This window comes from Sander lucioperca, chromosome 24 (genome assembly GCF_008315115.2).
Source record: "Sander lucioperca isolate FBNREF2018 chromosome 24, SLUC_FBN_1.2, whole genome shotgun sequence".
In the NCBI taxonomy this organism is placed as follows: Eukaryota; Metazoa; Chordata; class Actinopteri; order Perciformes; family Percidae; genus Sander; species Sander lucioperca.
In genome coordinates this window covers 12,490,503-12,517,956 of record NC_050196.1, presented here as the reverse complement: position 1 = coordinate 12,517,956, position 27,454 = coordinate 12,490,503, and the positions used below count along the sequence as shown (strand labels likewise).

The window sequence follows — 27,454 nt, the reverse complement described above, 5'->3', positions numbered from 1 at the left end:
CACTGTGGAGCTGAAAGCACGTTTGAGAAGGATGGAGCACATTCACTGTTTGAGTTTTTTTTTGTGAGGCAGTGCGGATGATTTTCTTTGAAGTGCTACTATTATTCTTTTTGGCTTTTTCCCTTTCCTTTATTGTGTTATATATCTTCTTTGTGCATGTTATAGGTTTACCAAGTGAAAAAGCCCAAAGTCCACCCCAAAGGGACTTACCATCTTCCAGAGAAAACACTGTTCACAAACTGCTACTACTACAACAAAAATATGGTGTTTTTTTTTTAATTAAATACAATTATGAACCTGAAAAATGACCATAATATGAGCACTTTAAAAAAAGAATTCTGTTGCTGACTTTGATCTCCGTGTTCCAAATCTTTTTGCGGTGATACATTTTGAGTGACTGCAGTTTATTTCTTTCTTGTTTCTTATAAAATAGTTGCAAGAATGAACCTGGCTGCTATTAATCCACAGATATACTGGGCATTTGTGTTGGTGTGCGACAGAGGAAACCATAGTAGGCTACTTCCTTTCACTCCTCAGTCACAAAGGTCCTTAAGTGAACTTTGTCACCACAGATAAAGTCAAACACTTTGTGGTTTTCATTTCACATCCTGTGACTGACAAAAAGGAAACTGGCTGCACGGAGGGACATTTCTTGTGACAAACTGTTTTTGGCAGAAAAGGACAGACTCTTGCACAATGGCAGAATCTGCCTGTCTCGCCACAATGCATGAATGGGAGGTGAGTTAAAGGAATAATTTGACATTTAGGGAAATACATATTTCCTTTCTTGCTGCGAATTAGATGACAAAACTAATATAACTCTAAATATGAAGCAACATGACAGGAAACTGGTTAGCTTAGCTAGCATAAAGACTGGAGTTAGGCTAGCTGTTTCATAAATTTCCCATCTTTATGCTAAACTAAGCTAACCCGATGCTGTCTCTAGCTTAGCGTAGATTGGCATCAATTTTCTCATCTCTCAGCAAGAAAGCAAACAAATGTATGTCACAAAAATATCAAACTATTCCTCCAAATGAAGCTATATTATTATATCCTGCTTGTCATAAAAAACATAAATGAATAAATAAATTATTTGAATATGTAGTTTCAATTTACATTTGACTAATTCTTGGATTGGCTGGTAGAACAGTGTTTGAATGCAGCAAATACCTTGAATTATTCTTAAAATTTACATTTTATGCTTCTCAGTCCCCAGATTATGAACCGTCACTTCCTGTTTCAGAGAAGTCCAACCCCCTGACGCGTGACATCGACCAGGCTTCAGCCAATTGTATTGTTAGGATGTTGCAGGCCTGTGACGCCCAGATGTTTCAGGAAGAGACAGGAGCCACCTACCAGGTACACGTTATTATGGATCCCACGTAACTTTTAGGCAAGTCCCACCCTACGAAGCAGGCCGATTGGTTGGGGTTAGGCATTGGCCTCGAGTGGTTAAGGTTAGGATAGCTGATTGGTCAGTGGATAGGACCTGAACAAATCAGGTTACGTTACCTAGCGTAAGCATGGACGCCTGGCCAATAGTAGCGTGTGAATGCTATTGAAGGGCGGGTCTTGCCTAGAAGTTGCATGGGTTCAATAATAACCAGGTACAGGTATATGATAAACAATGAGTAGCCTGTTACAAAACTTTATTCTGAAATTTTTCTTTTAAGGAAGTGATTTATTTAAATTGTCATTTTTAGAGGCTTTTGAGTAAACAAGTGGTGGAAACATTGATGGAGGTTGCTAAGAAAGTGGAGCGCATTCTCAAGGTATGTACTCTGTGACTGTCTGTGTTTCTGTTGCTCAGTCAGGTATGTTGTTAAAGCCTGTCTTCTGTTTCTTTTACAGGATCCTCGGGACAGTGTCGTTGTACTGAGTGGTTGTGGAACTTCTGGTCGACTGGCTTTCCTCATCACGGTAAAAGCTGTCCTGAAATGTGATTTAACCCACTGCACGCCAGGAAGCAAACAATTTTTTTCAAGAATGAAAAGTGATGACCTGTGTTGTGTGTTTGTGTTGTTAGTCGACTTTTAACAGAGCGCTGAGGGAGCTGAACCAGAGTTCAGTTTATTCGTACATCATTGCAGGAGGAGACAGGTATGCTGGGTTTTTTGTTACATTGAACAAGAAACATGCTTCAAACATACATGTAACTTTTTAATACACTCTTCCACTTAAAAATAAAAAGGTAAATTGTACGTAATAAAACTAGTTTAGCTTTAGCTTATGGTGGCTAATGTTAGCTATTGTAAGTGTCAGAGACCAAGCAGTAAAGCAATGAGGAAAAACAGGAGTTTGTTGTAAAGTGGGTTTTTATTTACCCAAAGAAATGCAAAAAACAATATAAACTAAGAACTTAATATTTAGGCCTATAAAAGAGGCCAACACAATATAACTTAACCAAAACTAGCAACAACAAAACAAGATATGAACTCACCAAAACTGACCTCCTGAATGAGACAAAAAGGGGACATATATACCGACTTGGCCAAACCAAATTACACACACGGGGAAAACCAAAATGGACATTATTGCAACTAATACAAATAAACCCAACCTAAACCTAAATCCCCCCTCCAGCATGGTAGCCAATGGTACGGCCCAATTGGCAGGCAATAGTATATAACAGTCCTTCACCCTTGGCCCTTTACTGCAAAGGGAAGGACCTCACCACCAGCATGGTAACAAAGACAGAAAATAATGATTAATATAACAGAGAACCTTACAATGTAGAAGAGAGTGCACTCCATTTAAACCATGTAAAGCTAAATGAAATAAATGTGGATTATGAATTAACCAAATAGTGTAATGTGTTTGTTTTGATGCCTGAATTGTTTGCGGTGTGTCTGACTGCACACTAAATTAATATGTGTACTAAACAGCATGGGGTGAAATTGTGTACTATATTACCATTGCTGGCTGTTTTACCCTGTGTGGCCTAGGCCATCACAGTAAGCAAGAAAACCTTTACTACATTACTGAGGCAGTTCCTGATTTTATAATCTTTCTTGTGCTACACTATGTTTTAGCATTTGAACATTTAAAACAATCACAAACATACAACAGTAAACACACCGTGTTTATTAAAATTGTATCTATGACATACTAAACATACTGCAATAATGGCACAAGCAAAGAAGAGTAATAACGTCAGCAAACTAATTCAGTAATATCAGTGATAATCAGAAATATCTAGCTGAAGTTTGCTAACGTTAGCCACCATAAGCTACTGGTCATACCAGACCAAATAAAGCTGTAGCAGCCAAACGCCTGAGTGTAATGAGGTAAACAAGGGCGTGTTTTATGGCTCATGAATTCATCTTTTCATTTGTAAGAGGAAGAATGTGTTATTTCTTCTACTTTTTCTTTCTCTCATTTTCCACAGGGCTCTGTTATCCTCTCAAGAAGCACCTGAAGATGACCCCGAACAAGGCATGCTCAGTCTAAAGAAGGTCAGGGACATTGCGTGTGCGTCTGCGTGTGCACGAAGATGTTTTTTAAAGCAAAACATGCATTTGACCACTTCATGTTTTTGGCGCCCTGCAGGTCTGTGAGGGAAAGAAGCGTGTCTTGTTCATTGGTATTTCCTGTGGACTATCTGTAAGCCACTCTAATTGGCCAGAATCTGAATTCAATGTTGGGACAGAATATTAATTTATGAGTCAGGACCTTGCAAACATGCATATAACTTAAGCTAGCTTGTGTATATTTGATTTTTGGCTGCGTAGGCTCCATTTGTGGCGGGTCAGTTGGACCTCTGCCTGCAGCACCCTGAGGTCTACACTCCTGTACTGGTTGGCTTCAATCCTACACATCAGGCCAGGTGTGTGATTGTGTGTACTTCACTATTATTCCTTCAACATTATGATGTTGGTAAATCGGGGATAATTTTCTATGAAATGTCCATTCTGATTTAAAAGTAAAGCTTATTTAACATCCAAAATAACAATGTGTAGGGATGAGTCCATTCCAGGCTGCACGTTCACATTTCGCAGTGTGGTGCAAAGGATGCAGGAGCTTTCCAAAAGTCAAAAGGCTTTCCTCATCAATCCAGCGGTTGGGGTAAGAACCTCTACTTGTACTCTTGTGTGATTCAAGAGACCAGTGTGTCTATGCTTTGGCCAGTGACTGTGTGTGTGAATGTGTTCAGCCGGAGGCCATCAGTGGCTCCTCCAGGATGAAAGGAGGCAGTGCCACTAAGATTCTCCTGGAGGTTATCCTGTCTGCTGCTCATGCTGCCACCTTCACAAACACACCCATCACTTACAAGTAAGCATGAAAAGGCTTGCTAAATGATCTCAGGCTTTGTCTGCAGTTACCTGAATATCTTGGTGTAGTTGATTTACTTATTCACACATCTGGACAGTATACGCTGACTAGAGAGACTCTAAGATCTTAGAGAGACTCTAAGATTATAATGAAACTCCATCTTACACACTTTAGGTCCTCTAGTCTCCTACTCTGTACTAGGGCTGCTCGATTATGGAAAAAAATCATAATTACAATTATTTTGGTCAATATTGAAATCCCGATTATTTAACACGATTACTCATAGACTTTTGGAAAGATGTTGCTTTTATTGAAATTAAAAATCAGTAAAACAGTTAGACAAAATCAACAGTGAAAAGGGTTAGAACAGTGAAATTTCCCTTTACTACTTTTCCCGTTGTTTTACTTTTTTCCCCACTCAGAACACAAGACAAAATAAGAGTTTTACTTGCAAAACGTAATGTGCAAAATAACTGTTTTTCTCGATTACAATGTTTTTTGATGAATAGCACAGCCCTACTCTGCACCCACAAGTAAAACACAGCAGTTGTTTGCTCCTTTGTGTTTCTTTCCAACAGGGGCATCCTGCAGCACATGAGAGCATACGAGAAAACTCTGGATGTCACTTTTGCTCAGAAAGAGGGGATAGGTGCTCTGTTGGAGGCAGCTGGAAAGAGGTGAAACATCCTGTCTTACACCTTTCACTGTAACCTTGGATTTTATTTAACAAGGCAAACAGACTCATTCTGATTCAGAGCAGCATCCTGGCTCTCTTAAGCTGCCAGTTTGCTAGTGGTTCATCAAAACATCTCACAAATACACTGAAATAAAGAACCCAAAACCCAGTATACCCAAGTGTATTTGTTGCATGGTGGAAATGCATTGAATCTCTCCATTGAATAATGACATCCACTGGTAGAGAAAATGACCATGTTGGCAGCCCACACAGATGCATCTCATTTAACAGACAGTACTGCAGACATTTAAACTATATAAGATGATATAATTTGTGTTTTAAGCAATACAAACTATTCTGCAAAGATTTGATCTATTTGGAACCGAACTATCTGCTACTCTATGTTTCAGTTTGCAGTGTGGTAGGCGTGTGTGTTACCTGGGCTGGGGCTCCCTGGCCACGCTGGGCCTCATTGACGCCAGCGAGTGTATCCCCACGTTTGGAGCAGGTGAGAGGAGTGTGATGCACTCATTAGCAGCAAACAACACGGCTTCATTTGCACCGGAATGAATGAGATTATACTGTGCAAAATCACAAAGTGTGAATACACCAAAACTGTGTGTGTGTGTGTGTGTGTGTGTGTGCGTGCGTGCGTGCGTGCGTGTGTGTGTGTAAGACTACGAAGATGTTCGGGGCTTCATCAGCGGAGGATACAGAGAGCTAAACAACAATGAGGGTCCACTGGTATGTGAAAGGAAACAATGGAATAACATCTATTTAAACAAAAGAGAAAAAATTAGAATGAATGAGCAAGTAAATCTTGTTAACAAAGTACAATGCCACTGTACAGGAGATTGAACATTTTTCTGAACTACACTCGTGCTGTCAGTACAGTACACGCTGACACCAAAGATGGAGATTTCTGTTCCGGCTTGTCTATGGGTGTTCAACAAGTCTGAGAAATCCTTAGAAGGCCTTACAAAATATGAATATGACTGAAATCCAGTAAAATCCAATTAAGTGAAATCCAGCTCTTATTTTGCAGCATGTAATGACACATCTGTCTCTGCTGTGTCTGACTTGTAGATTAACCCAGAGCAGGATTAACAAGAAATACATCCTGTACCTGCTTTATGAAACCCAGTAGGACTTGTCTGTTTTCAATTAATCTGCTTTAATCTTTTGATTATACTGCTGGGTGGTCTTCATTCAGTCAAGGGCTACTACTTGGATTTGCAAGTGCTATTGATATCCACTTTGTGGATTGAGATTTTTTTTTTTAAATGTATTATTATTATTATTATTATTATTATTTACTGTTTTAAAAGTTATAATGTTTAAGATTTCAATTCTGGTTGATTTGACAACACGTGGTAATGCTGAGAACTTCTTAATAATACTCCCAGAGTTCAATTTGTATGTGCATGTGTCATTTCCTGTGAATCCATTGTGCATGTGCACACTATTTCAGCACAGGAATGGCGGACTCCGCCACTGACGATGCAATCTATGTTACATAAAGGAAACAAATGATGCCAGCCATAAAAAGCTTTAAAAAGTGGGTTTAATATGAAAATATTGATAATTTTAACTTTAAAGCCCTATAATTCAACATTTTCTTCTCTTGACAACATTAATATCCATGACTCAAGAACTAACAATCAAAGATAAAGTTTTGTATTTCAACACAGGAGGTTAACAACTGCTACAAAAACTACTGTACACGTTCCAAAAATACATGGTGTATACTTTAAGGAGATTTTTAGACATATAATGTTTCTACTTTCCTTTAGGGTCCTGACTTTTGCATAGCACATGAGGATTTTTTGCATCTAGTTTTGCCCTTTTTCAATGACCAGGACATCGTTCTTCTTATCTACACACACTCCGGTGAGATATCTTTCTCGTGTTTGGATTCTGTCCCAAATCAACACGTGGGTCTTGACGGCTTCTCTCCACAGACGATGTCAGTGAAGTGGCAAAGTTGGCGCGCAGAGTGAGAGAAAAGACGTCCAACCTCCACGCTGTTTATCACCGGGTTGATGGAGACAATGAAGCTGCTGTACAACAAGTATCTATCTGTCTATCTCTCTGTCTGTCCGTCTGTCCATTCATCCATCTAATAAAGTCTGCATGTTTTGTTTTTTTTGCAGGAGGACATCAATAAGCTGTGTTTATCCTCATTAGAAATCACTTGGTCATCACCTGCTTCAGGGATCTTAGCACACCTGGTACAGCACACACACACACACACACACACACACACACACACACACACACACGGACACACACATTGATTCGGTGACTCATTGGAGCATGATAAATAACTGTTTTTCCTCATTTACTCCATTTTTCTTTGTCCCCCACCCTCCACTAATGCAGTCTTTATCGATTTTCAGTTTTTCTTAATCCTCATGTTCTATAGGTCTTATTTTAGATGACAGGTTATTATTATTTGTGTATGCATTGTTTCCTTTCAGTCTAGATTATGTAAATGCAGAGAAGATGAAAAAATCAATTCTGCCTCTCTCTCAGCAGTGGGAGCTGTCCACTAAGCTGCTGCTGAACGCTGTGAGCACCGGCGCTCACGTCTTAAAGGGGAAGATTTACCAGAACTACATGATCGACGTGCAGGTCACCAACAGCAAACTCTACTGCAGAGCCGCACGTTTACTCCAGGTATATGCAATGACACCATTCATGTGCGATCAACAGGATTTAAACCTGACAACTCCACCAAAATAAAATGCTTTTTGGGCCCCTTTTGCCTCTGTGTTCCCATTTAGGACAGTGCACGCACAGCACAAAAATGATGACAGCTTAATTATATATTTTGCAAAGAGACCTATTATGAATACTGTCTGACCACAGGTTTTCTGTGTGTCAGTCTGTTTGTGGTAATGTGATGACACAGCGTTATATTGTGCTCTCATGGTGCGTTTTCCTAAATAAACTGAAACAATTCAGGTTTTAGATTTCCATTTTGACCCACGTTCCCTCCCAAAGATAGAGCCACGAGATTATGTAATAATGCAGGACATGTCTCGATTGATATTGTTATTTAGTGGTGCAAAAAAGTAATCCCAGACAGAAGAATCAGTAGATTTTGGTGCTAAATTAGAGCTGTCTCCTTCCAGAAAATGTCTGGCTGTCCTGAGTCCCAATGTGAGGAAGCTCTCCTGAAGACCATCTACCGTGTGGACAAGCTGACGGCGGACATTACGTCCTCCGACATTGCCACACACACGCGCACTGCCAGAAACAGGACCAAGGTGAGGAGACTGTAGGGTGCATGAAGCACTGGAGGAATGTATGGTGGTGGCTGGCTGTATTATATGTTTTCTCTCTGTGTGAAGGTGGTCCCTCTGGCTTTGGTCTGTTTGCTGACCGGTTGCTCTCTCATGGAGGCAGAGACTCATTTGGAGCAACAGCCAATCGTAAGGGAGGCTGTGGAGGCGTGCCTGTCATAATTGACATGGCATGATGTCATCGTCAAGTCCCTACACAAATACACTTCATTCATGTATTCAATCAATCCTCTATTTTCCCTCTACAGAGAGGTGACAGGTCAGCAGATCAACTGATCACTACTATATTTAGTGTAATTATTAATTAAAGGTCATGCTTTGTTGGTTCTTGCTTTGATTATGAGCTAATATTGACTACACTGAAAATAGTTTGGATTTTGTCACCTGCACCATGCAACACCATGTTATAACACTAAGGGGCAGACTTGACACCTCAACACAAGCATAATAACCTGCAAATGTACTGTCAATTTCTACTGTTCTTAGAAGAGACAGTGTTTTGAAAAAAGTTGTTTTAAATATGTAGATAAAAGATGTTAGAATATAGTGTGCGCAATAAAATCAGGAAAATATAGTAATAAATATTCAATTTTATGCACCTTTTTCAGTGATCAGCAAACACAAAAATCTGTGTTTTCCTGATTGTTTATATAATAATCAGACAAATACAGTGCATTGCATAACTGAATTATGTTATAAACTGTTTAAAATGTATACTGGAGTGATGTTTATTGTTTCACTGACATTTTCACCCTGTGTGCTGTAACAGTTTCCTGCAGGTGCAGACCGTGTTGGTCCATGTGATGTAAATCAGCCTCAATCCCTCTGTGGCTGAACACACACACACACACACACACACACACACACACACACACACACACACAGGTGCTGGATTAGCATGACGTGTGTGTGAATCTTGAGAGCAGTTGAGCAGCTTTGGAAACCTTTGGAGCAGAGCCAAATGCGCTAGGGAAGAGCACAGAGCACATTAGATCTGGAAGTATAAGCACATCATTCTTAGTGCTTATACAGTACAAGGACTGCCACTGAACCATTTGATAGTCAATGCAGTATACTGCTCTGGAATTCACTTGAAGTTAACACGAAGCATGCAGTGCTCCAATTAGGAAAAGAACACAAGAATCCCCTTCCTTTTTTATTTATTTTTTATTTAGTCATTATGTTTGTGTATTCATTTGCTCTAGGTACATGATGTTTACTTTGTGATGTCACAGACTGACTGACGGACAGCCAAACCAATAACAGCATAGGCACACACACACACACACACACACCCTCTGTGTACCACAAACAGGAGGATTTTGTAAAACTATGCAATAAGAGATGCACGTTTTGCCTCGTTCAAACTGTCCTGAACACACACAGAATATCTCCGCTTTAAACCTGGAGCCCAGCTCACTCACCTAGGGTTAAACGAGAGAAGTTAAAACGAGAGAAAATTGCCCTTAGGGGTTTTTAAAAGTATATTTTCCAGCATTTTAAAGAGCAGCTTTGATCCATTCCAGTCTCCTTAACAGGCTCTCTGATTCTGCTGGAGAGCCACTAACAGAGGGAGGGTGTCAGGAAACAAAAGACGGACACTTAACCATGATCTCCCCCTCCGTTTCTGTTGATCTACCTTCGTATAACCATGGATACAGTAAGGCATCAGTAACACGCTTCAAGCTGTTGTTCCACACGGCTGGTTATGCAAACCCCACCTGAGTCTACAGCATGTTACACACACTAAGAAACGCTCTTATATTTAAGCAGCAGAGAAAGGTTTACATCAACCTGAAAATCAGACTCGGCCTCAGTTATGCTCAGTGTGCTTCGTTGTGAACGTTTTGTAACTGGGAAAGAAAACTTACGCAAAATAAATGATCACAGTAATTGGACTACATAAATATGAGGTACAGTTTACACTTTAGCATGTTTAAAGGGAAACACATTATGAATGTCAAAAATTCAAATCATATACATTAAAGCTACTGAAATACTGTTTGTGATTCTGAATAAAATCAGTCATTTTTTAAATGGACAGTAATCCAAAAAGAAATTAAAAGTATAGCTCAAGCACCAGGTTAGCTGCTTCCCCCTGCTCCCTGTCTTTGTGCTAAGCTAAGCTAACTGTCGTCTCTTGGCTTTAGCTTCATATTTAGCATACAGACACGAGTGGTATTGATCCTCTCGTCTAACTCTCAGCAAAACATTTTCCCAAAATGTCAAACTATTCCTTTAAGGTAATCCGTTTACATCACAGAAGGTTATAAGATTAAAACAGAGGGCTTTTTTTTTTTTTTTTTACAGACTACAGATTTAAGCAGCTAGTTATGTAATATCTTGGAGATTACCTCCCAAACCCCTGAGAATACAGACTTAATAAGATGAGCCCAAAAAAATAGACAAAGAATTAAACTGATTCACGAACCAAGTATCAATACACTGGGTCTGTCACACTATTGAAACAGGCAATAAATAGATCAGATATCTCTGAGGTACTTGGTATATTAATGGCTATATGATTCAATAAATCATTAAACCTGTAGTCCACTACACAAAAAATCAAGTTTACATCATACACCCAGGGGTGTCAAAAATATTTCAAAAATATACCTTATTCAGACACGTACAGAAATAAACATATCCCTTCGTACATCCAGTTAACTTACAAAATATACAAATATAATTCATATAATTAAATAGGATAATATGGTGGTTTCAAGTTTCAATATTCTACATCGGATCTGGAGTGATAAAGTGCTTCAAGTGTTCAAGTTTCTGTTTGCAGTTTTTTTTGTTTTTACCTACATAACTCTATCCATGGAGTCACTGACAGAGCAAGGGTTTATGGGAGTCTGTGACCATAAGTTTGGTTTCCGTGTGAGTTAAAAGTCAATTCAATTCAACGTCACACTCTTTGGGTTTGGACCGTTTGACCCTGCCCGGCGAGCGGCTCCTCCTCTGGCCACATACACAAGCAGCCCTTTTGGGCACTTCTATGGAGCTGACAAGGTTATGGGGTGACTCTGTGCCAATGTCCTCCAAAGAGCCGGGCTGGGACTCCACAGAGGTCCTGGTGAACTGATGGAAGAGAGCACCGTTCTCCCTTTTGTCCACCTCTCCATCCTCCTCCTCCTCTTCCTCTGGTTTGAATTCTTCAACAGCATCATCCGCCTCATCTCCATCTTCTCCACCCTCTCTCCCCTCCTCGTCTTCTGTGGCTCCGGCCCCCTCACGCCCTGATTCCGCCACGCTGGTGTTGCTTGGACGTTTGCTGTCGGTGTCCGATTCTTCGGCGTCGGCCTCCTCTCCCTCGGTCACAGTCACCCCCTGGCCCTGAGGGACAAACAAGATAACAAGACATTAACTCTGTGTAGTTGTAATTAACTAAACTAGGTAGTACTAAGGCAGCTAAGTGTTAATAATTACAGCTACATGTTTGTTGTACAGCAAAAGTAGACTGCAATGCAAAGACTGACAATAACAGTAGTCGTCCATCGGTGGAAGCGCTGTGTTGCTGCGGAACGAAACAGATTTGTTCAGTGCATCTAATTGGATAGCGAGCTTATCTTTTCCCACAGGGTTAGAATTAGTGGCTGCAGTAGGTCAGATTCCTTTTATAAAGTGCAGTAGACTTGAACTCGGTGTCCATGTTCAGGTACTCAGGGTTTAAAAATGGGTGGTGCTCAATTTGGTACTCATAACTAGAATGTCAGTTCAGGAACACTTATGTGATCCAACTGACTTTAAAAGAATTAAAAGACCAAAAAATTGTTGTTGCGTCGTTAAGCAGACGTGGATGTATAATAAGAAGTCAAGTGGCGCATGAAGCCATCACGGAGCCAAAAAAAAATACCTGAATGATCGGCGCTGCTGAGCCGGCTATTTTCGGTTCAGCACTCCACTAACTTGAATGGGGATTAAATGGTTTAATTGTGCGGCTCTTCTAGACTTTTTGAATGTTATCGGACCGAATGTATAAAATTCTGATAGTGAAACGAGTCATCTTGCAGGGGTTGTGACGCTCAAAATACATGTATGTATCTACTGACTTAAAACTGTCTCTTTCGCCATGTCTATGGTAAAAGGTCTTTTTGGACCAGAGGGTTTAGGGTTTTTGGTTAATAAAGAAATATATAAAATGTATTTAATATCCATATATACGGTGTTATAGTATCAATTATTCATTATCTGTCTATACACCAGATACAAATGCTTCACAGATGGAATTTTTGTTCTTTCTTTAATGTCGCTATATCTGATTACATCTGCTTTATGCGTTGAAATGCTAATAAGGGGGTTAAAGAAAGGGGTTTAACTAAAGTGCTCGTGGAAAACGATGTGTGTGCTATACTATGGCAAGAACAAAAGGTGAAAATTGAGCTAGAAAACTGACAGTTTGGGTAATACTTTTCTAATTGAATACATTTATTTTGCATTTAATTCATCCTACCTTTGATGAGGTTCTTTCCTCCTCCGATGCCTCGTCTGCTGGCTCTTCACTCTCTCCTTCCTTTTCGTCTTCATGTGACTCCCCCTCTCCGGCAGCATCATCCCCTTCTGCCGAAGCGCTGACGTTACCCTCCACAAACTCCTCCAGCGGCGTGGATTCTTCATTTTTTGCAGCACTGTCATCCTCCGTTTCCCCAGAATCCTCATCTTCTCCGCTTTCCTTGCCTGTCACTTCTTCCTTTACTTCTTCTTCTTCTTCTCCTTCCTTTCCTTCTTCTTCTCCTTCCTTTTCTTCATCTTCTTCCTTAAATTCAGACACCTCACACTCTTCCACCTCGGCTTCCTCCTCCTCACCCTCGACATTTTCAGTGGTCTCTCCTTCACCCGCTGTTGCCTCTTTTACCGTCTCCTTGTCACTCTCCTCCTCCTCTTTCTCGGTTGCTGTCTCTCCGTCATTGCCCCCTGGCTCCTCTTCATCCTCTGCGTTCTCCCCCTCTTCCTCCCCTGCTCTCTCTTCATCATCTCCTGTCTCATCCTCAGCTGCGTTGTCGCTGGTTTCCTCAGCAGCCTCTCCTGCTGTTTCCTCCTCTCCCTCTTCTGCTTTGTCGCTCTCCTCCTCATTTCTGGCACACTGGCATTGGCATTCTGCCTCTTCCTCTTCCACTCCGTTTCCTGATGTCTCCTCTTCCCCAGTTTCCTCACCACCTGTTTCTTTCTCTTCCTGATCCTCAACACCTGCAATACTTTCCTCCTTTTCAGCTTCTTCCTCCTCATCATCTCCTGCCTCACCCCCATCTTCTTCTTCTTTCCCTATTTCCTCATCTTCCTCTGGGATCGTCTCCTCTAAAACAACATCAGCTTTAATATCCTCTTTAGTTTCCTCCTCCTCTTCTTCCTCCTGCACTACCTCTAAATTCCTCCCCTCCTCGTCTGCTACCTCGCTATCACCTTCCACCTCTGCAGATTGCGACACAACTGCAGGCACAGGCGATGGGGTTTTCTTCAGCTGCAGAATCTTAAGGAGGTCAAACTCCATCATCACTGGTGCTTCGGCTGCAAGCGGGTTAGCTTTGAGAGGCCGGGCAGCCATTTTCTTGCGAACACAAGCGTCGCAGGGGCAGAACTCGTCATCGCTTCGCTGGTCGCTGAACTCAGCCGTCATCTCTCCATCGCTCAGGCAATCAGCGGTTTTTACTGACTGGTTCTTCATGACCTGAAACATAAATCAAACATTATCTTTCTGCCTTTGAAGCAGCAGCATCTTGTATGTTGTAAAGAGGATTTGGTGACATTACCTTCAATATTTGACGCCTCTTCTCTGTTACGGTGGACTCCCTGGAGAGGTTCGCACTTTGCGGCGGCCGGGGCAACTTCCCCCCTCTGCCGGCGCGACTCTGAATCTTCCTCACCTCGCGCTGGATGCTGCTCTGGATGCGTCTGCTCACCTCTTCCCTCAGCTCGCCGATCATGGTGTCCAACATGAGGCTGTCGTCCAGGTCCCAACGAACTTTGAACTCCGCCATGGCGTCAATGTAGTGGTCCATGAACTGTTTCTCCAGTTTCTTCAGAAGGTGCAGGACCCACACCGGATCAGGGTCTTGGGATAGTCGTTTTGACAATGGTGCTCGCAGGACAGTCGGGGGCGTGCCTGAGCTGCCTGAGTCCTCCGCCGTCTCGTGTTCGTTATCGGTGGGGGATTTGGAGCTGTCGTTGGCAGAGCTCTTGTCCGATGACGAGGGATTCTCAGTGGCTTTTGGGCTGTCCAGACTTGGACTTTGTTCTTCACTCTGTACCTCTTCCTCTGCAACGTCTGTCTCCTCTGGTTCTGCCTCAGTTTCCTTGAGTTCTGCCTCTGCATTTCCTTCCTCTTCCTCTTCTACAACGTCTGTCTCCTCTGGTTCTGCCTCAGTTTCCTTGAGCTCTGCCTCTGCATTTCCTTCCTCTTCCTCTTCTACAATGTCTGTCTCCTCTGGTTCTGCCTCAGTTTTCTTGTGTTCTGCCTCTGCATTTCCTTCCTCTGCCTCTTCTCCAACCTTCTCCGCTCCCCCCTCCTCCTCCTCATGTAAAGAGGACTCTTTTGTTTTGTTTTGATTTGTTTCATCTCCACCTTGAGTTCCATTCTCCTTCCCTGATCCGCCAGAGCCACTGCTCATTCCCACCCCAGATGAGGACCTCGGTGGAGTCACCTGCTCTGTGCCAACGTCCTTGCCCTCCTTGGTTTCAATGTCCCTGGGTGAAGTGAGCCAGAGAGACTGAAGGATGGCCATAATGTCCTCATACTGCTGGTTGTGGTCCTTCTGTTGGTCAAAGCCAGGGGTCACTTTAGGCTCAATGAGCTGGAGCTGGGCCAAACAGTCCAGAAACCCCCTGGCTGATGTGCTCAGTCTACGACCATAAACTGGAGACACCTACAGATGACAGCAGAGAAGACGGATTATGTACATTCATACAATCGATTGTATATCCTGGTAAATTAGGGATTCTTAAAAAACTGTACAAGAGTCTATTCATTTTAAGCTGTTTCTCTTACTAAGCTTTTCCCTTTCTGAATTACCTCTTTAGGCTTCTAAAATTATTCAAATACAACAAAAATGTCAAACATTCTCTGTTCCAGCTTCCAAAATGGAAGATTTGCTGCTTTTCCCTGTTATACAATGGTAATTTCAATATTTTTTTGGTTTTAGATTATTGCTTTGACAAAAAGACATTTTATGACTAAACGGATTGATTATTTGATAAAATGCACATTAAACATATTGCAAATAGCTGTTAGATGCAGCCTTAACAGTTTCATCTTAAAGACTCAGAAATGAAGCAACAAATGAAGAGAACTGAAGAAATTAAGTCTGAACCTTAATTGCTTTTTGTGCTTATTCCATGTTATACAATCACATACACAACGAATCAGTTACATAAAGTCATTGGCTTACCTCAGGCATGCTCTGACATCGACCCGGAGAGGAGCTCAGAAGAACTTTCATCACTGCAACTGAAGAATGCCAACTCTTGGGCAGAGCGTCACTGCTTGACAACAGAGTTTTTGGGCGAGTCCCCACTGCATCACCACCAACTGGAGCTGGATCTGAACTCTTCTCCTCCTCTGCTGCATCACATTCAGCCTCCTCCTCTTTCTGTTCTTCCTCGTCAGCCTCAACATCCTCCTCCTTGTCTTCCACTTTCCCCACTTCTGGACTTCCCTCCTCCTTTGCTTCCTCTTCTCCAGGTTTCTCTTCCTCCACCTTCTCCTGCTCCTCCTCATTCAGCCCATCACCAAGTGCGAGCATGCAGCTGTTAGCGGGAATGTTCCGCAGCCAGTCACTGACAACCTCATTGGGGGAAGCGTTAGGCAGACAGGCAGGTGACAGTTCCAGTTCCTCGTGATCCGTCTGGTTCCTGCTCCTCTGAGACTTTTTACTCCTGGACTTGTCACTGGTTTTACTGGCCTTCGACTGTTGGCTGTTTGGACGTACAGCAGCAGCAGCAGCCATGGTTTTCTTCAGCATGTCAGCAGCAGACATAGAGTGATGCAGAGTGCTCCCACTAGATGTCTCCACTTTGCTGCTTGGTCTGGAATTGGATTTAATCTCCTTTGATGCTTTCATTTTTGAGCCTGAGTGAGCTGAAGCTGCCGAATCAGGCCTGAGGCTATGGGGACTCTTGGATTGGACACTCGCCGCCTTATTGTCTGCGATATCTTCTTCCCCTTCGGCCTTACTAGCTGGTCTACTGATGGCCTGAGTTGCAGTGTGATTATCTCCTGAATCTCCAGCTACATTGGCATTTTCAGCGCTAGCATTTGCAGGGGATTTGCTCCGAGCTTTAGCACTTGCTGCTGACATTGCAGATGATGTCCTGTTGTCATTGGCGTCCATTTTGCTAGCTTTTGTCGTCGAAGCTGACTTCAAACTTGCTGTTTCAAGGTCATTTCCTGCTTTGGTTGGGCTGGCACTAGTGTGTTGCTTTGGCTTACTGTCAAGCATTCGAGGTGCTTTGACGCCACAGCTACAAGAAGACTTGTGAGACCTGCTGCTTTTGGCTGACAATGCACTGGCTCCTCTCTCTGTTGTTTGCTCCCCACCTTCTTCACCTTTATCCCTGCTCCCCCCTGTTGTTTTAATAGTAGGGATATCAACTGCTGGATGATTGTGAGTGCTTTTACTGTTGGACATTTGAGACATGATGGACCCCGTTCCCCCCCTTTCTTCCTTCAAAGCGGACTGTTCTGAGCTTTTGGGGGCATGGGGAGTAACTGTCTTCACTCTGTCCTTTTCCCCAGTATTTGTGTGAAAAGAAACACAGGACTTGCCACTGTCTGAGTCGGCTATTTCCTGGTCTTCTGGCAACCCAAGAGAGACTGAGCCTGATGAGTTTCGACTCAGTGGTTGCTCAGTGCCTCCTGATTCTCTCCTCTGCCTTCTGCTTGAGGACGACAGGATGCTGGCGGCCCGCTCAGAAGCCTCCTCATTTTTAAGTTCCTCAGGATTTTCCTTTTTCTCCCCCTCTTTTTCTTCCTTTGACTTTTCAAGTGCTGAAGCTGCTCCACAGCCACATTTTGATTTGCCAGATCTGCTGGGGGATGCAGCTTTGGGTGAGTGGGTCAGTGGGGAACACGACCTCCTGGGTGAGAGCGTTTGTCCGTGAGATTTACTTTTTGTTGAATTGTCTTCCACGTTTTCATCTGCATCTGCTGTTTCAATAACAGCAACATCAGCTGTTCTCTTATGATGAGACTTACGCGATAAAGTCGAAACATTAGATTTCCCTGATTTAGCAGAAGCAGCACTTTGTGCTCTCTCTGTTGTCTCATTTCCATCTTCATCAACCCCCTCTGGTGTTTGAAAGGTGACAACATTTGGACTTGGTGACACCAGTTTGAGATTCTTGCTAGACTTGTGAGAAGTACGGGACCTCATCGAAGATTTTGACTTGACAGACATGGCACTGGCCACCCGCTCTCGATTTTCATTATGCTCCTCTTTTCCATTTATCTCAATAGAAGGCATAGCATCTTCATTTGGATTTGGAGATGCTGTGGTTTGATTTGACTTCTGGGACTTGGAGGACTTTGCAGAGGTGTGTGATTTACTAGACATGGCGCTGGGGGTTCTGTCCTCCATGCCGTCTACCTCTGTCTTTGCTGTGTCTTTGGCTGGAGAAGCCACTCTTGAACTTGTGTCACAATTTGTGCGGTGAGACTTTGCAGAAGAAGCTGATTTAGCAGATATTACACTTTCAGGCCTCTGCTGTTCATCTTCTCCCAGCTCATTTTCTTTTTCCTTGGAGCTTGGAGATGCAGCGGTTTCATTGTCATTAGAGTTAGACGTGTTAGATTTGACTAATCTGCCTGACACTTGACTCGCTGCCCTTTCTTCTCCATCTTCTCCATCTTCTCCATCTTCTTCATTTTCTCCAGGAGAAAGTGACGTTTCTGCAGCTTTGATGGACTTATGGGATTTATTAGACTTGGCAGAAAGATTTGATTTGTCTGACATGGCACTCGCTGCTCTCTCCTCTGACTCCATTTCTTCTTCCTGTTCTATTGCTTTGATAACGGGTCCATCAGCTCGAGATGCATAGTGACTGCAAGTAGACCTGTGAGATGTGCCGGACTTTGCTGACACATTAGATTTAGCTGATTTAGCAGACATGACACTATCTGGTCTTTCTGCCTCGCCAGGCTTATCAGATAGGGCACTGGGAGTTCTTTTGTTTGTGTCATTCTCCTCCACAGCTGTATTGTCAGTTGGTGAGGCAACCTTAGTTCCTTTCTTGACTGAAGCACTGGTCTCCGCCGAGGCACCAGATTTGGCTGACAAGGAGCTAAGTGCTCTTTCTTCATTGTTCTCTTCTTCTGCATCCTCTGTTGTCTTTATGTCCGGAGCGTCAGCGGTGCAGCTGCAGTTGGACTTGTGTGACTTGCTGGACTTGGCAGACATGTTGGACTGAGCCGACATGGCACTAGGGCTTCTCTCCTCCTCTTTTTGTGCTATACCACAAGGGCTGCCATTATAGCCAGACTTGTGTGATCTATTGGACCTGTGGCTTGTGGCTGAGGTGGCACTCAGAGCCCTTTCTTCCTCTTTTCCTGCTTCATCAGGATTGGACATGGCACTAGATGCTCTGTCCTCCAGGATGTTTGATATTGCAGAGCAGCGGCCATTGTTGGTGAGGTTGGTCTTGTTGGATTTTGTGGACCCATCTGAACCTTCTGAGCCATCATCATCATCACTGCCATTATTTGCATTCTCTTGGCTGGAAAGAGGTGACGCCTGCTTTGGAGAGGCTCGGTGGGAATGCTGGGACCTCTGTGATGCTCTGCTATTGGATTCTGAGTTGACCCCACGTTTGCATCCGCCACAATTGGGACATACACTGGATCCCCTTGACTGCAGAGAACATCCTGTATGACCAGACAAGCCACTAACAACCCTCTTTACATCTTCATCCTCATCATCTGCAGCCCCCTCTTCTTCTGAGTTTGGGATCCGGACTTTGCTGGACCTGCTTGAGGCTCTGCTCGGTTTGGACTTGGAGCTGGGAGCTCGATCCATCTCCTCTGCTTCAGCTGTTGAATGTGGGGTGGCTGCTCCACAGTGACAGGAAGAGGCTACAGATACTGCTCTGCTTCCTCTGTCTTCCTCTTGCGTCTCGTGTTCTGTAGAGTGGACATAAACAGCCGCGACACTGCTTGTTGGTTTGTCGCTCAGGTGAGTCTGGGAAGTTGGGGAAGGAGATGGTTCATTGCTATGACAGCATTGTGAGGCGCTGGGTGGCAGGTCATCATCCTGGTCCTCTTGCAGTGATTGAAGGATATGTGAGGAGCTACTGATTGCAGACAGCGGACGCTCCCCTTCTTCCTCCATCATTAGCTCATCCTCTGCTGACTTCCTGCTAAGTGGTCGTAGGTTGCTGTCAATGGCAACTACTTCACTGCGGCTGCAGCATTGGCTCATCCTGCACACCTCGACTTGGGTATCTCCATCTTGCTCCAGCTCTACTCTGCGCTCGACCTGCTCCGTCATAAACATCTCCTCCTGGACCAGTTGGCTCTGCTTTGAACCTGCTCCGCAGTTCGTGACTCGTGCTCGACAGCGCACCACCCTCCTGGAATTACATGACGAGGAAGAGCTAGAAGAGTGTGTATGTCTCAACAGAGTGTGGGCGTGGCTGGGTGGATGTGGAGGAGGGACAGGATGCTGTTTTTGGCTGTGTGCTGGGTTTTCCCATAAGTCGTATTGCTGTTCCTGTCTCTGGTAACAGCAGGGGCATTGGTTCCCCTCCAATACATGCTGCACAGGTTGGTTAGAATAATCCACACCCTCTGGGTCAAAGGATGTGGAATCAGAGCAGCTCTCTGATTGGCCCTGCTGCAGGTAATGGGGCTGGGCCTGGCTCAGGGGGCAACATTCATTAGTCAGAGATGGGGATTTTTTGACTTGTGTAGACCACTGCAGGGTCTCGTCATTGTGTAGTCGGAAACGCACCCTCATCTCAACTGACAGGCTGCCGTCTTTATTGACCAGGACACGCTTTTCAATGTCATCGTTCATAATAGCTGGTCTGGCCTGGGAGTAGGCGCTGACACCATTGCTGAATGACTTCTCTGAAGACAAGGAGAAACGGGTGGAGCGGTTTGAGGAATCTGAACGAGGATGGATTATGCTTTTTTTGGTTTCCAGACCAAAGTTAACTGAGGAGAGAGAAAAGGGAATGTAAATGCAACCAGTATTTCACTTTATCTTACTCTTTAAACTACTTTAGATCTGTTGTTGAAATTTCTGGTTTGTGTTTCGGGGATTCACCCTAACAACTTACCATTTTTCCTGCTTTCATGCCCTTCGCTGTATTCGCTGGCTCTGGACTGAGCTCCACGAGGTGGGGATCTTGCTCCTTGAGTAGCAGGAGATCTGGCCCCATTTCCAGGAGTCCTGGGGCCAAGAGCAGGGCCCCTGCTGCCCAGACCAGGCAGTTTTTCCTCTGAGCTCTTCCTGATGAAGTTTACCAACAGTGGGCTGAAGGCTTCCCGGCCAACGCACACCAACGTACCAGGACAAGTCATCAGGTTTTGTACGCTGTCAATCTGGGAAAAATATCAGACAATGTCAGTTTCCAGTACAAAAGCTGTCATCTGCAATAAAAACACACTCTAAACCATGACCAAACATTCAGAAGCGAGCTAATTCTTACCCTTCGTCCCTCAGCAGTGTAGAGCTTGCGGACATGAAACTGCATCACCTCTGACACCTCATCAAGAAAGGACTTCAGGCTCCTGGTTGACCTCCTGCTCAGCACCACGCTCCTCCTCATCCCCGGCTCGCTGTTCTTCACCAGCAGGATCCGCCGCTGCCTGTTAGACTGATGGCCGGGCGGTGTTGTGGATGAGGATTCGGGCTGCTGGGGCCTCCGGCTGTGATGGTACCAGATGGTCGGGCGTTTGCCGGCCAGCTCCATGTTGACTGGCTTAGCCTGGCGCCGGTCAGAGCAGAGGTAGCAGCCACCGTCCTGGAGCTGCTCCAGGTGTTTGATGGCATGGATGCCGCGGGGAGTGGTCACAGTCCGCACGCCAAATGGCAAGGGCACCTATATGTGGACACACATATGCACATGTACTGTATATGGTACAAATCTGTTGCAAGTGTGTCTTCAGATAAAATTTCATTCAGCAGGTGAACATTTAACGAAGTAGAGCTAATGCGGTTGCCAAGTTCCATCCATCCATCCATCTTCTTCCGCTTATCCGGTAACGGGTCGCGGGGGTAGCAGCTCCAGCAGGGGACCCCAAACTTCCCTTTCCCGAGCCACATTAACCAGCTCTGACTGGGGGATCCCGAGGCGTTCCCAGGCCAGGTTGGAGATATAATCCCTCCACCTAGTCCTGGGTCTTCCCCGAGGCCTCCTCCCAGCTGGACGTGCCTGGAAAACCTCCCTAGGGAGGCGCCCAGGGGGCATCCTTACCAGATGCCCGAACCACCTCAACTGGCTCCTTTCGACGCGAAGGAGCAGCGGCTCTACTCCGAGCTCCTCACGGATGACTGAGCTTCTCACCCTATCTCTAAGGGAGACGCCAGCCACCCTCCTGAGGAAACCCATTTCGGCCGCTTGTACCCTGGATCTCGTTCTTTCGGTTGCCAAGTTGAAAAGATTAAAGTGCGGTACAGGGGCATCTACACAGTCAGCTTCAAAAGAAATCTTTACATCACAGCTCTGATACCTGTCCCACTAACCTTTTGGGAAAGGTCGTCCAGCAGGGCATCGAAACATTTGAAGCTGCGCTTTTGGATGGCCATCTTGACGCCCCCGAACTGTCTGTCGCCGCTTTTGTAGAAGGTGATCCTCTTGGCTGGGGGGGCTGCGATCACATGGGCAGGGCGTAAATTGGAGGGGGGTCGCGGGGAGATGGACGAGGCATGTTTAGACGGGGGCTGGGGGTCCCACATCCCTGCCTCGACCGAGTACATGCTGCAATCTCACACACACCTGAGGTATAGACACAAACGTCAACACAGAATATAAAGAAGTTATTGAATAGCAAAAAAAAGTGTAATCTATCATCGTTTTCAAGAGATGCATTTTTCATTTTATTGATGTGTTATGTAGCCTTCTGTTCCCAATCACAAGATCACAACTCCTAATCAGGGTGTTTGTTTGACTGAGGATTTAGGACAGGACATCCACTAACAGGACTACCTGGCATATAAGAATGTTACATACTGTATGTCATTTGGCTCCACAGGATACAAGCATTTTGTACAAAGTCATCCAAATCAAACCAGTAAGCTGCCAGGTAGTTTGTTGCCTCATGAACTTAAAATTGTTGTTTTTCTGCATTTAATAACTGACCTGTCTTAAAAAAATGCCCAGATTCCCTAAAGATTCCCTACAATTTTTGTTCTATCAAAATCATTTGGGACAAAAGACCAATGGATTGGCATCAATTTCAACAGAAAATAGTCACATAATGTTATATCAAATGCAGCTACATCCACATATACATATATATATATATATATATATATACAGGCTTTACATGTTAAAGATATAGCTTCCCAAAGCCTGCTATATTTAGTGGAGCAGCCTAGCACGCATTGAGAAATCCTATTTGGAACGCACGTAAAAACAGCTTGCATAATGTACAGTACGTAATTTATACGGTTTAATTTTGTTTTATAAGCTCACAATATGTATAAATATAAATAATGACTGACAGAGGGATACTTTTGTTAACTTTTCTATTTGGTTTACATGGGTTTCGAAAAACCCAACAAATCATATATCCTGATATGAGCAGCAATAATAATAAACGACTGCAATATGAACAGGTGTAGCCTGAATCAGGACAGGAGATTACAGCGATCAGCGCACAGTAACACTTGCTTCGCTTCTTATTTTCAATAAAGTGATAATAATGTCATGACTGTTAACTGTGATGACTTTTTATAACCTATGAAAAAGGTGAATGTTATCAGCAGGCTTAGCAGGCTTTTAAGTCCCATGAGGTTAGACTGCGGGGCCAAATCACAGCTCTTAGCTGCAGACACCTGACGTGACTCGCTGCTTCCTAATCCCTCTCCAGCTCTGTGTCTCTTAACAACTTTGTTCCAAAAATATCACAACATCCACACAAGAATTTTAAATGAGCCATGGCTACAAATCATTTGTTTCCAAGGTGACACTTTAAATCATTTCCAATGGTTGGGGGCCTGAATACATGTCGGAAAACATACATTTAAAGAATAGTTGCATTCAATGACAGTATTAGTTGCCCAGTTTACTTCTTGTTGACATGATTTGAAAGACAATAAATGACACAAAACACCCTTGATAGCACACTGACAAAACATTTTAACAAGACATTTATCATGAGCCACATAGCTCTAGCACTAGCCCTTTGAGCATAACATCAACAAGTTAGAAACTTTTTAAGATAACTAGAGCCACTATATATCAACTGTAGAACTATTCTTAGCAGATAATATCGCCACAGATTACTTTACCACTAAGCCATTGTCACTATACGTTAACTACAGACCCATCTTTAAAACCTTAACGTCAACTAAAGAACCATTTTTACCACTATTCACCAATTTAAGACTTTTTAAATCCTTACATAAGAACTTAAGAACAACTTATATCACTAATTTGACCACAATTCATTCACTTTAGCAACTATACTGTATATTAGGTACACTACTCACATATTCAGGAAACATGATCCAAAGAGATGAGAAAAAGCTGGAGGGGGAATCAGTCCGTGCTGAGTCAGACCAGGAATTAGCACTAAGTGTTTAATTGTGTGTGTGTGTGTGTGTGTGTGTGTGTGTGTGTGTGTGTGGCGGCTACTTCTGCAGCTTTAGTCATGCACTAAGATGCCCAGCAGACCCCTCGGTTCCACAGCTCTCAGGGTAAAGTAGCAGTCGGTGCACGGAGGGGGTGAGGAGGCGGATAGAGGGAGGAGAAATGAAGAGAGAGGAGAAGACAGGAGATGGGAGGAGGGGGGGGGGGAGGCTAAGGATAGAAAGAAAAGCCTGCTTAAGAACCTGTGTGTGTGGGGGGGAAAGGAGGGGGTTGCCACGGTGAGGCCAAGACAAGTGATGTTCTTTTGTACGTCGCACTAATTTGTAACTTTGATGGTTTCTTTTAGTCAAACCTTAGCATCAGATGGATGCAAAAAGTATTTATTTAGTGATCATTTGGTAGACTTGCGTGTAACTGAAAGGTGCCTACAGTTTGAGTTATATTAGTGAGGGGAGTGGAAAGAAAGAAAACAGTTGACTGTCAAATAATAACCACTTGCATTTTTATCATTTTTAGGGATTGAATTTTCATCTCAACTTTACGCTTCTTCTGTGCCTAGGTGGTGTGGCCTCCAGTGGTCTGTTTGTAGTCTGTATGTGTGATTGGGTGTCAGAGTTTTTACTCTAAAATCAGGGATCTTCTCTCAGCACATATTGCTCCCTCTTTCTCTCTTTATCTTGTTCTCTGTCTTTTTCTATGTCTTCCTCTCTCACTCACACACACACACACACACACACACACACACACACACACACATACACACACACAGCTGTAGTCGAAGAGGATTGTAATTACAGACAATCTGTCAGACAGCAGGGTGCCTCCTGTTTAGAAATCACTGAAAACACTAACTGCTCCTATTGAACTGCGTCGAGGAAAACAGTTATTATTATTGGAGGCTTCGGCCATCACAACCAACAAAACACCATTACTACGAGTAAGAACCATTTAGAATTGATTTTGACTTTATGTTTTCACTTGTCCCTATTTAGTTTACCGCTTCGATCCCGTTTGAATGAACATACGTTATATAACAAAGAGCTATGTTTGGGTGTAAAGTTTAAGTTATTTCTGTATAGATGTTGTGTAATGTAACTTGTGGACAGTAGGGAAGAAGGAAAGTGCCTCAAGATAGGAAGCATCCCCAGCTAGCGAGCTCTTTAGCTGCTAAATGCTCCGCTATGTTCACCAGCTACTTGCTAATTCGGTCTGCTGCTGTTTGCTGCCATGCAGGTAGTGGGGTTTTCATAATTTCTTTGAGAACAGCTGAGTCTGGACACGATGCTGATAAGAGCGGTGAGAGTAAACCATACAATAAAGTTGGGGGCCTTAAAACCAAAACAATGAGCTGCTCAAACTCCCCGTGAAACTGAGGGGAACTGCAGAGTTTGGTGCTAAATCTCTGTGGTTTCACATAAAAGTAGGCATTTGGTCTATTGTTATAAAAATATTATTAGAGCGGCTTTGAGTACAGAACTTGAACTGTAACTGCAGTAATGAACTCTGTTTCATTATTTGATATTAGAAGTCAAAATACATTTAAAATAAGCACATAGTTCACGTGCCTTATATGTCGAAAGCTGGATTATGCAAGATTTTTTTTTTGCTTTAGATTCTGCAAACCTAAATTTAAAATTACTAAAAAAAATAATTTCCCAAGGTTTTATTTCTTTCAAGTAAACCTACAAACTAAGCCTCAGGTTGAAAAAAACTTTTTCTTTTAAAAGCAACACATTAAAGGACTATTTTACAGAAAAATGCCATGAAAGTCCTTCAAACTTTTCTAATTCGATCAGAGCAATGCCCCTTGAGCTGTTCATTCATTGCAGCTTTAACAAATCTAAAATAAAATATATATACCATAGGCTACAATAAAATCTTGTTATGCTTTTGAGAACACCAAGGGCAGTTTTAAATAACAGTCTAGTATTTGTATTATTATTTAGGATATAAACATCCTTGCATAATTCAGATTTATATAACCCCTCACTTCGTCAACCTGTATCTGCTTCACAGCTTTAATGAGAGAGCGAGAAAGAGTAGGTGGGCCTCAGAGAATTCTGGGTAGACAGGAAGTCAGGGATGAGTAGGTCCTGTGCTGACAGGAGCCAGGCGTCAAAGGTAAGCATCAGGCAGCTGATCTCTGGAAAACTCTTGGTGCTCATGAGTATTCCTTGAGGATAAATCAAGGAAATCACTTCTGTCTTGTTGTTATTACGCAACATTCAACATACAAAGACAGACCAAAAAGTAAGTGAACTATTGTCAGTGCTGAAGTGGAATTGGTTCAGCTAGCAGGACAAAGGAAGAAAAAAAGCAAAGGAGAGATCAATGTTTGGCCTACTTTAGGAGGTGCACTAACTCCTCTTTGTACCTGCTCAATCCCTCCTGCTCTCTGTTTCTCATCCAATAAGCAGGTGTGTCTGTGTGTGTGTGTGTGTGTGTGTGTGTGCGTGCGCATGTGTGTGACTCACCTTATCCTCACAACTGGATTACACAAACAAACATACTGTATGTTAATAATATGTATATTTATTTGGCTTGCCTCCTCCCAAACTCTGTCTTTTTCTGTCTTCCTCTCTCTCACACTTGCGCGCACACACGCACACACACACACACACACACACACACACACACACACACACACCCCAACCCCCTAGGGGCCTGTCTGCTACAGAAGAGTGAGACCAAATGCACACACACACACACACACACACACGAAGCGAGTTATAAAATGAGCATAAACAACTTGCACCTATTCCAGATCTTATAGCCCAGATCTATAAGAGTTTAAAGGTGCATGTTGTTTGTTAGGCAACAGGAGTTTTAGGGAAAAGAATGAGATTACTCTTACCTTTATGGACGCATACCGACAGCGATGTTAGAAGATCAATGGCCGATTATAGATCCAGAAGAACACATTTAGATTTCAGATATTAAAGTCAGGTGAAGTCACGAGCAGCAGTGGTCAGCTCCGTCACCCACATCGGCCAGAGTAGCGCTGCGCGTTCACTTATCCTCGGAGATCCTAGACACGAGGCGCATGTTCAGACATGTGTCAAGTCAGCACTTTAAAGACCGGAAGTACACTGATTTTTGACTTTCAAATCGTCATTGCGTCGCGCCCGTGAATTTTAGTTTGTAACGGAAACATTAGAGCATAGTATGCTATTTACAAACCGCCAAAAAATTAGACATCATTTGAGTAATCATTAACACCATCGTAAAGTCATGTTGAGCAGCTCTCAGTTAAAATATAAGTCTAAATACTTAGACATTACCGTAATCATGTTGTGTTGGTTCTCATTAGGCTGTAGCCTATATTATACTATAGTACTTAAGGGATTTCAAATAATTTACAAAATCAATCATTAAACAAACTGCATGAGGGATTGATGCCACTTTAAAGTAGGCCTATGGATGTGGCATTATCTTATTCTAATACAAT

At 43.2% G+C, this 27,454-nt stretch overlaps 2 protein-coding genes across 5 annotated transcripts; one reads left to right on the top strand and one right to left on the bottom strand.

Moving 5' to 3' along the window:
- Positions 1-289: 289 nt before the first annotated feature.
- On the top strand, positions 290-8,970 carry gckr (glucokinase (hexokinase 4) regulator). 2 transcript variants are annotated; one of them, XM_031291601.1, is made up of 19 exons: positions 290-738; positions 1,210-1,359; positions 1,704-1,772; positions 1,852-1,920; positions 2,027-2,100; positions 3,389-3,455; positions 3,550-3,603; positions 3,732-3,826; positions 3,960-4,065; positions 4,154-4,272; positions 4,851-4,949; positions 5,359-5,456; positions 5,625-5,692; positions 6,742-6,838; positions 6,910-7,019; positions 7,102-7,179; positions 7,484-7,627; positions 8,086-8,220; positions 8,305-8,970. In XM_031291601.1, exons 1-19 carry the CDS (start codon positions 697-699, stop codon positions 8,416-8,418), a joined length of 1,788 nt encoding a protein of 595 aa, XP_031147461.1. In that variant the 5' UTR covers positions 290-696; the 3' UTR covers positions 8,419-8,970. The 2 variants fall into 2 exon arrangements, with proteins under 2 accessions (XP_031147461.1, XP_035854696.1); XM_035998803.1 differs by lacking the exon at positions 7,102-7,179.
- Positions 8,971-10,568: 1,598 nt separating this feature from the next.
- Positions 10,569-27,039, bottom strand: rp1l1a (rp1 like 1a). Of its 3 annotated transcripts, XM_035998802.1 has the most exons (10): positions 23,907-24,264; positions 21,936-22,188; positions 20,899-21,291; positions 20,527-20,791; positions 18,149-20,401; positions 15,642-18,100; positions 14,733-15,119; positions 14,007-14,582; positions 12,713-13,924; positions 10,569-11,595 (listed from the first exon to the last, which is right to left on the bottom strand). In XM_035998802.1, exons 2-10 carry the CDS (start codon positions 22,167-22,169, stop codon positions 11,152-11,154), a joined length of 8,223 nt encoding a protein of 2,740 aa, XP_035854695.1. In that variant the 5' UTR covers positions 22,170-22,188; positions 23,907-24,264; the 3' UTR covers positions 10,569-11,151. The 3 variants fall into 3 exon arrangements, with proteins under 3 accessions (XP_035854695.1, XP_035854694.1, XP_035854693.1); XM_035998801.1 differs by lacking the exon at positions 23,907-24,264 and adding an exon at positions 26,861-27,039 and having other exon boundaries at positions 15,642-20,401; XM_035998800.1 differs by having other exon boundaries at positions 15,642-20,401.
- Positions 27,040-27,454: the final 415 nt, after the last annotated feature.

Bases quoted from the DNA above. Each gene is read 5' to 3' on its own strand.
- gckr (XM_031291601.1), top strand. From the start codon at position 697: ATGGCAGAATCTGCCTGTCTCGCCACAATGCATGAATGGGAG. The intron at 4,066-4,153 runs GTAAGAACCTCT...GAATGTGTTCAG, and splicing joins TCATCAATCCAGCGGTTGGG to CCGGAGGCCATCAGTGGCTC. The intron at 5,457-5,624 runs GTGAGAGGAGTG...TGTGTGTGTAAG, and splicing joins TATCCCCACGTTTGGAGCAG to ACTACGAAGATGTTCGGGGC.
- rp1l1a (XM_035998801.1), bottom strand. From the start codon at position 22,169: ATGTACTCGGTCGAGGCAGGGATGTGGGACCCCCAGCCCCCGTCTAAA. The intron at 20,402-20,526 runs GTAAGTTGTTAG...CTCTCTCCTCAG, and splicing joins GCATGAAAGCAGGAAAAATG to TTAACTTTGGTCTGGAAACC. The intron at 15,120-15,641 runs GTAAGCCAATGA...TGTCATCTGTAG, and splicing joins GATGTCAGAGCATGCCTGAG to GTGTCTCCAGTTTATGGTCG.